Below are 9,101 nucleotides of genomic sequence, written 5' to 3' on the forward strand. Positions count from 1 at the left end.
CTTACAGCCCAGAAAGCAACCGTATCCTGGGCTGCATCAAAAGGAGCGTGACCAGCAGGTCAAAGGACGTGATCCTGCCCCTCTACTCTGCTCTTGTGAGACCTCACTTGGAGCATTGTGTGCAGTTCTGGTGTCCTCAACATAAAAAGGACATGGAACTGTTGGAACAAGTCCAGAGGAGGCCATGAGGATGATCAGGGTCTGGAGCAGCTCCTGTATGAAGACAGGCTGAGAAAGTTGGGGCTGTTCAGCCTGGAGAAGAGAAGCTGCGTGGAGACCTCAGAGCAGCTTCCAGTATCTGAAGGGGGCCTACAGGGATGCTGGGGAGGGACTATTCATTAGGGACTGTAGGACAAGGGGTAACAGGTTCAAACTTAAACAGGGGAGGTTTAGACTGGATATAAGGAAGAAATTCTTCACTCTAAGGGTGCTGAAGCACTGGAATGGGTTGCCCAGGGAAGTTGTGAATGCTCCATCCCTGTCAGTGTTCAAGGCCAGGTTGGATGAAGCCTTGGGTGATATGGTTTAGTGTGAGGTGTCCCTGCCCATGGCAGGGGGGTTGGAACTGGATGATCTTAAGGTCCTTTCCAACCCTAACTATTCTATGATTCTACAATTCTATGACTCTTATCTATATTTTACACACAGTATATTTATATATATATATTCTTAGGAAAGTTTTCTCAGATTAATTAAAACTGTGGGCAAAAGGAAGAGTTTGGCTTCATTCCCAATGCTCATTTGTTCACAACTAAACTGGACTCATTTTCCTCCTCTTCCAAAAGAAAATCACCCACATAAGGATTTTAAACAGTTTCACTGTAAGAGTTAACCCAGGTCAGCTTTTGTTGATGCCAGTTCCATGGGAAAAGTCCTTGTTATCCAAGGCTGGCTTGCTGCAGATTGGTCTGCTTGGGAATTCACCATCAGGGCTTTTGAAATCTCTGTTTTCATTGTGGTTTTGATATCACAGATGGGTATTGGTTGTATTATCTGAGCTGATATCTGCTTTGGCTGCTTAGTGTTTCACTGTGGGTATTTTAAGTCTTTTCTGAAGAAACAGAAGAAATACAGTTTGATTGCCTGTCCTCTTCCTTTCTCTGTCTGTAACAACCCTTGTATGGCAGTGCTCTGACCATGACCTGATACTTGACCGTGTGAAAAGCAGAGAACTGACAAGGGTTGCCTGGATATCAAGCTCAGCACTTTGCTATTCTTCAGAAGTACCCATCAAATGCTATTTTAAGGTAGAGCCACAGAGTCCCATTGCTTCTATATACTGAGACATGTTTTCAATGGCCAATCTTCTGCACTAACAGAATGGAGCAGTATCAGACCCAAACAGAAAGGACGGAGCTCAGGGAGTGAAACCCAATTCAATGAACTGCTTCCCCTTGATGCTTTTACTGGGCTACAGGAGGGAGCATTTGCTAGATCAAGAAACTGAACTCGTGTGGTTCAGTATGTAGGATAAGATGCACAGCATGAGGCCTGTAATGTAATAGTCATGTTCCCTGCAGCTTTTAATCCAAGTGTATGCAAAACATTGCCAGACCCCTTTAACTCTGCTCTAATGTGCAGCTCAGGACAAGGGATCCTTCCTTGACTCTTGTCATGCCCATTTCTGATGGTGTTTGGTTGTAATTATTTGCAACCTTTAGTCCCATTTCTTCCCCATTAATACAGTAAGAAACCAGAGTCTTTCATCCAGCTGCCCTTAGAGTGAACACAGAACAACCCTTCTCATTCCCTTTGCCCTCTGAGTTCATGAGAGAACAGCCTACAAAACCTTATTCTCTGTATCCCTCCTCTCAAATCCCTTTTCTGCATTCCTAAGGGGAGAAAACTGTCTCCACCAAACCTCTTTTATGGGGAGATTGGGATTCTGTTTGAATCAGCAGTGGCTCTATTGGGATCCTGTTTGAACATGGGGTCAGCAGTGACTGAATTGAGATCCTGTTTGAACACAGGCTCAGCAGTGACTGAATTGGGATCCTGTTTGAACAGAGGTTCAGCAGTGACTGTACTGGGTGCATTGGGATCCTATGCAGTGGCTGCATTGGGATCCTCTTGGAACACAGGCTCAGCAGTGACTGTACTGGGATCCTATTTGAACACAGGCTTAGCAGTGGCTTGTACACCAGCAAGAAGAGACTGAGGTGTGCCCCCAGAATCTATAGCATGGCATTAACAAGTGCAGTTAGAAAGCCTTTGCAACAGACGAGGGAAAATACAGAGCCTGACCATACTGATTTTATTCTGAGAGGCTGTGTAAGAGCAGACTGAGAACATCCATGTGTACTCAGAGACAGGCCAGTGGGTCTGATGCCACCAGAGATCTGCTGGGAAGAGAAATACAAGTAAGTGCTGCAGCAGTTGTGGCAGTTCTTCATGAGGAATGAGGAAATAGAAGGGGAGGTCATCGGACAGTTATCTGCTTCCAACACATGATGCTGCAAGAGAAATTCCGAGGAAACAGCAAACAGCAATTGTCACCCTATTTTGGGGCAGGCAGGAAAAAACATTCCCTGAATAACAACAGAAACACCCTTTTTTTCTGTGAGTTTCCCTTTCTGTGGAAAGAGGCAGATTTCTGACTGGGTATAAATTGCAGTGGGGGCTCTTGAGGGGTCAGCCAACCCTTCCTGCAGGAGGAACAGTGAAGCACCAGCTCACTTGCTTGTCCTGAGACTCTGCTTCAAGGTAAGCTCTTACTCCTTTCTCACCATTGACTGCAGTATTTCAAGTGCCTCTTTAGCTTCAGGAGAAATACATCAAAGTGTGGGCTGTAGTTGCTGAGCTTTAACATCCACCTTCCAAGGAGAAAGTGAGAGATTTTTGCATGCACTGTGTTTTGCAGCTCTTCCTTTACCATTTTACATTAAGGAGGGCAAGGACAGAAGGAATAACATGAGAAAGAGACTCAAGAATAGGAAAGTAAAGGTCTGGAGAATGTGAGAGAGATTCAGAGGCAGAAGAGAGTGGGAAAAGTTTGGCAATTGGCACCACATGAGCTAATAATGCTCATGGTCTTTGAAGAAATTATAAAATCAGGTGGGATCCAGGAAAAAAAACAGCACTTTTGGTGATGCTTGGATCAAATCCTTAAAGAAGGAACACTATTTCCAAAGGGAATAAACTACCCCACTATGAACTGGCACTCCCAGAAGCTGATGCCATTAGATCTGAAGCCCTCAGCAGCTGGAGCAATATGCCACACATCTGGAAATGTCACCAAAACCTGTTGGGATGCTCTGAAGTGGTGTCAGTGCTCCTGCTGCTCACCTTCTGTCCCAGCCAGGTGTTAAACCTGGCCAAGGATGCTTCGGGGTATGATCAGCATGAGAAGCCTTGGGAACAGATGCACAAGGAGATGCCTGATGGTGAACTGAGATGTCTAAATGTAGGAACACAGATACTGTCTTGCTGTGGTTTTTCAGTCATTCCTCTTGATGGCTGCAGTTTCTCCTGCCTGTCTTGAACCTCCACTCAAGGATGAATTATTGTTCAGGCTCCAGCAAGATCTTGTTTAGCTATGAGTGAATACCAGGCATTGCTTGTATCTGATGCACTAGATACAAGCAGGCATTGGTTGTCTCTGAATACCCCTTCCTGCAGCACAGGAGTCTGCCAAAGGTTGTAGAAGATGCACTGAAGATGCCGGGTGCAGAGTCCCCTCTTGCTCTGAGGGTGCATCCTGGCACCCCTCTACAGCTGATCTAGCAACATCCCATATCTAACGCATTACTGCCTATTGATTACAGCACGCACTGAGCAGATGGGAGTTGGGTTTGTACCCTCTTCCAAGTACAACATTGGGAAAGGGTGGATTTAAGGTCTTCTTTTGGCCTATTGACAGTTTGGCTCCAAGTTCTTAGGAAGACTTGATTCAAGGTTATTAGAAATAGCCACACAACACCTTGAATAATTACATTTCAGTTGCCAAATCACCTGGGAAAGTCACATCCAACTGTTGAAAAGGGAGGGGGGAGAGGAGGGTTATTGAGTGCCATATCTCCATCCATGACCTTGCAAAAGGCCTCTGGAAAAACACAAGTCCTGCCTCCAGCCTTGGATAAACTGACTCTAAGCCCTGTTTGAGAAACCAAACAACTCTGCCTTCCTGGAGACCATATTTAAACCACCCTGAGGCCACAGCCAGCTTCAGTCTACAGCAGAGGCATTTGAATGTCCTGTTCCACTCTGGGGCTGTGAGCAGAGTCCTGTGAATAAAGTGCTGCTCTTCCGCACGGTAGGTTGGTTTCTCCCTATCTGTTATTAGGTTACTTAGATGTATTTTAAGCTCATGGAGGGGATGGTGGAAAAGGACTTTTCAGTAACTTTTCTGCCTGCTTTAGGGCAGATACAGTCGTGTTCTGCAGTGTATTGTGATAAACCACTTCTTGAGATTCACTTTTCTGTTTTCAGCTTGTTGGTCATCACATTCCTAATCCAGAGCTAGTAAAGAGATAAAGGACCAGATGCCCTGGATCACAGCAAGGGTATATCTACATCAGTACCCTGAATCCAGTGGAATTTAACAGATGAGGGTCAGGGAAAAGCATAAGAAAAGTGCAAATGTGCAAGGTAATTTTCCAAGCCTTCAGTAGTCCTCAGCTCAGGGGGGTTTGTGTTCTAGAGGCCAAGGCAGCTTTCTCTCCCATGAATCCTTTTAGCTGCTTGCCCTGCCTTATTTAAAGGCTGTAGCTTTAAAATGGAACTATCACTGTTACCCCAATGTATCAGAGAGAAGATAAAGCATCCTGCATTGCTGCCAGCATCACAGGGAATTACTCAGTGTTCTCCAAAAAGAAAGAGCTTTCTGACTGCTGCTAAAAATCATTTCAACACCCCAGAAGGACAAAACAGGACCTGCTTCTGTTGGAGAAATAGAAAATCCTGCCCCAGTGCCTTTCACAGTACAGGGAAAAGCAATCAGCAAAGCTAAAGATGTGGATCAGCAGAAACCCTGTGTGATCATGGGAAGAGCTGCCCCTTGGTATCTGCGCTGCTACAGCAGCAGGCAGAGTGCTGATAAGACACACGTGTCATCCCTCATGCTTCCCTCATCCCCTTCTCTTTCAGCATCCATGCATCTGCAAGTTCATTGTCTGGGGTTGGACACCCTGAAAATGCAAGTTGGGGTGAAAATGGCATTCAGGACCCCAAGCTGGACACTTTGGGTTAAACATCTGACCCAGCTATAGGGGACATTAATCCTCTTGCAAGCACAGAGGACTTACAGAAGAGCTGCTTCTCTGTGTGAACGTAGATGGGGCCTGAGACATGTAGGAAGTGCAGAATCACTGTTGTTTCCCTTCCAAATCCCCCGTAAGACTAAATCTCAGCTCAGCACTGCAGGTGGCTGAGCAGAGCATGTGCCTAGCTGCAGGTCCTCTGCTCTGAGCAGGTCCGCAGAGCAAAGGGAGTGAGGTGATATTCCAAAATAGGAGCTTCTAGCCCTATTTCTCCAGTGCAAACTGTAAAGTTGAGCTCTTGGCTAACACAGGTAGGTTGGAAAAGGTGGCTTTGTCCCAACAGCATGCCTCAGTTCCCTAAAAAGCTTTAAGCACCTAAAACCTGCTTTAGACTTCACCCTGATTCCGCTGCTGATGTTTCCATTTCCAGGAGGGCAGAAACTGTCCCTTTCTTGCTCTCTCCCAGTCCCCTCCTCTGTAACCATACCCCACAGGCACAAGCGTTACTCCAGGCCATGATGAGCCTTCCCCAGGTTGATTGTACCTCTGCATTGCCCTCCAGGTGAGCAAGAGCCCCGTCACTTGAAGTCCTCCCCACGATGCTGTTGCTGCTGCTGCAGGTCTTGGCGAGCTGCCTCTGGTTGGGACACAGTGAGGTGGTGACATCCTTTGAAAGCTCATGCCCTCAGTTCTTCTTCCAAAATACCCCCCCAAATGAAGCCCTGGTACCACAGAACCCAGCCTGGATCTGCCAGCGTTACAATAACCGGTATTACTTTGCCACCCTGTATGACAAGACCAGGCGTATTCCTGTATACTCGGCTTACATCTACCAGCCTGCATCTTGCGGGAGACCCAAAACATGGCTTGTTGAGCCCGAGGTGAGTGTCCTCTCTTGCAACACATCACCCTACAGCATTTAACCAAACACTTCCTTCTCCTCCCAACAACCCACCCAACCCACCCATGCAAATGGGACCGCTGGATGGGATCTGTCTCATCTAACTCCAAACACCTTCACCAAATGATTCCTCTGATGCCAACTGAGACATCAGCAGGAGGATGAGATGAATCATATCCTAAAAGTGCCCATTTTGCCACATTGACCTCTTAGGAACATTAAGTCACATTACATTACATTACATTACAAAGTCAAATGACCTCTGGGTAAATGCTTTGGGTGATATTTCAGGCAGTGAGAAGTGAGTAAGAATCAGCATCACTCAAGTCAGAAGTGCAGGATCTCCATCCACCTGTAGCTGCCGCTTACCACCATTGCCTCAGGCTTGGTTCAGAAGCATCCACCAGGCACAAAGGTCTCTACAAAGCCCTCCCAAACGTCCTTCTAACAGACTTCAGCCTTCAGTAAGAAAGCCCAAGCAAATTACAGAATAGAAGAAGAGGAAATTCAGGTCATTGCTCGGAGCACAGCAGCAGTAGGGAATTTAGGTGAAAATGAGCCACAAAAGAGGAAGGCTAAATATGTTTCCTTAAATATGAAAAGGCTTTAATAGTTATGAAAGAAATTGTTTGCACTTGCTAGTCATAGGAACTCAAGCAGCTAATATAGAACTGCATAGGAACTCAATCAGCTAATAGGGTACCGCAACCTCTGCAGCCTCCACATTCAAGGTGGATAACACCTTCTCTCTTTGCCTCCTGGACCATGGTCCCAGGCCATCTGTGAAATCTGTGAATTAGTGAACTCCCTGTAGAGGGTTTTATGCAATATTGATGTTCCCCAGGTCACTTGGGGGATTAGGAGCTCCTTTAAGAGGCTGATCATTTCCAACTTGCTTTCAGTGCTGCTGCAAGAGGAGCACATCTGTTCTCCTTGACCCACATCAGCCCTGAGACACACTGTTAGCCCTGCAGTAGCAGATCTCTCTTGCATTGAGGTATTTTTTGTTTGCTGAGTGAAAAAGCTTCATCTTTGTGATGCACTATAGCCCTTGCAGGGAAAATCCACCTCTGGGATTGGTTTCTCTACACATCTCTATGTGTGTGGGTATAGAGGAGGCAAACACTGGTGCTTCAGGAGTGTGGTACTGCAGCAACCACACATAGTTCAAGCAAGGGGCAAAAGGTAAGGGGCAGAAGAGGAGAAGGGACTGAGTCTTCCTCATCTCCCCTGTGGAAGGCTCCGTGGCTCTTCTGCTCATCCTCCACCCATCCTGTCCACCTTCAAAGACTTCCCTAAGACACCCAGTCTTCAAAGAGGGTATCTGTGTGCTTGTTTGCCCTGAGCTCATAGAATACCAGGGTGTTGACAGGTTGGTTTAAAACAGGCATGAAAACCTTTCACAAAGCCTGGGCAAGGGAGCAGAGCTGGTGATAGCCTGATCAGGTGCAGGTGATGAAGGCTGAATGTGATTGATAGGGGTGAGAGGCACTGGGGAGAGCCCTGAGCAGATGTAGGATGTGGAGATAGGAGGGAAGGGAACCAGATTTGGCAGGGGAGACGTTTCACCCACATCACCTTTCAAACCCAGCAGGAGAAAACGCTCACTGTGTCAGGCATCTGCCCACAGGCCCAGGCTGGATTTCAAAGGTCACAAGTCAAATCAAGAGCAGTCAGTCACATTCTAAGCTTGTGTCCTTGGGGAGGAGCAGCTTTCTGCTTTCTCTCTGATTCAGGCATTTTCATACACTGAGATAACAAGAAAGGAGTGCTCAGCACTTGCAGACTTCTACTCCAGGGAAACCTGCTCCATTTCTCCCAACACTAAACCCTTTTCCCTCTTCTTTACCTCTTAAGCTGATTAGCCCAGCTTATCCCAAAATGATGAAAACAGAGCAGAGCCTCTCGAAAGAGTTCAAAATCACCTTAGAGGAGATCGGCAAGCACCAGGCTGTCCTCCAGGACTACACGAACCTGAATGGTTTGAACCGGGGTCATTTGAACCCCTGCTGCCACCAACCTGACTCTGACAGCAAGGCAGCAACCTTCACCCTCACCAACATCGTGCCCCAGAACGAGAAGCTCAATGGCGGTGCCTGGAGCATCTACGAACAGCAGACCATGATCAAGAACACTGAGGGCTGTAAAAAAACCTATGTTGTCGTGGGTGCTGTGCCTGGCAACAACTACATCGCCAACGGGAGGGTGAATAAACCCAGCTACATCTGGGCAAGTGCCTGCTGTGAGGTGAATGCCAAGGTTAGGAAGACTTGGGCAGTCATTGCTGAGAATGATAGAGATGAGGTGGAGAGCCTCACACTGGGGGAGCTGGAGGATAAGCTGACCAAGCTCTATGGGAGAAGCCAGGTTTCTCTGTTTGACAGTGCCTGTCCCCGGAAATAAGCCCCACTACACATTCCAAGTGTAAGAGGCTCAGAGGCTTTGTCCACATGTCCTGTGCAGCATCTGTCCTGCTTCCTTCTCCAGTGGTTTTCCAGCTCTTAAAAAGGAGTACTTGGCCTGGCCACTCTGGAGGGGCAGGCTGGATGACAGCCATGGGTGTTAGAAAAGGGTGAAATTTTATGTTAAAAATAGTGAAATTTTATGTTAAAAATAATCATATAGAGTGATAGAAGTGATTATACATGAAAGTTTGTAAATCAATAGAAGGCCTTTATGTATTAAAAATACTGTAACTTTGCTGTTCTGTATCTTAGTTAATCTATAACTAAACATCACAATGGTAGTCCTAGCAGTAGAAATTAACATAGCCATATATGGAGAATGGTGCACGGGTGGATTTCAGAAAGTATTGTAAAACCTTACCCAAGCAGAACATACAGACTGACCAGAGGCAGCCAAGTGAAAACAAGAGAATGCTGGCGCCCACATAATGGTTGGGGCCTGTCCAAAGAACGGACAGGTGAAAAGGACAGAGTGAGGAAGACTCATTACTTCAGCGTCCAGCAACCTCACCACAGAGCGACAAGAGCCACAGAGGA

The 9,101-nt window shown here is 46.7% G+C and overlaps 1 protein-coding gene across 1 annotated transcript; it reads left to right on the forward strand.

The window, feature by feature from the left end:
• The first annotated feature begins 2,633 nt into the window (after window positions 1–2,633).
• LOC101871762 (endonuclease domain-containing 1 protein-like) lies at window positions 2,634–8,684 on the forward strand. Its single transcript, XM_034062915.1, has 3 exons — window positions 2,634–2,703; window positions 5,761–6,079; window positions 7,957–8,684. The coding sequence occupies exons 2-3, from the start codon at window positions 5,798–5,800 to the stop codon at window positions 8,500–8,502; spliced, it is 828 nt and encodes a 275-aa protein (XP_033918806.1). The 5' UTR covers window positions 2,634–2,703; window positions 5,761–5,797; the 3' UTR covers window positions 8,503–8,684.
• The last annotated feature ends 417 nt before the right edge of the window (window positions 8,685–9,101 follow it).

Source organism: Melopsittacus undulatus, chromosome 5, assembly GCF_012275295.1.
Source record: "Melopsittacus undulatus isolate bMelUnd1 chromosome 5, bMelUnd1.mat.Z, whole genome shotgun sequence".
NCBI classification, from domain to species: Eukaryota; Metazoa; Chordata; class Aves; order Psittaciformes; family Psittaculidae; genus Melopsittacus; species Melopsittacus undulatus.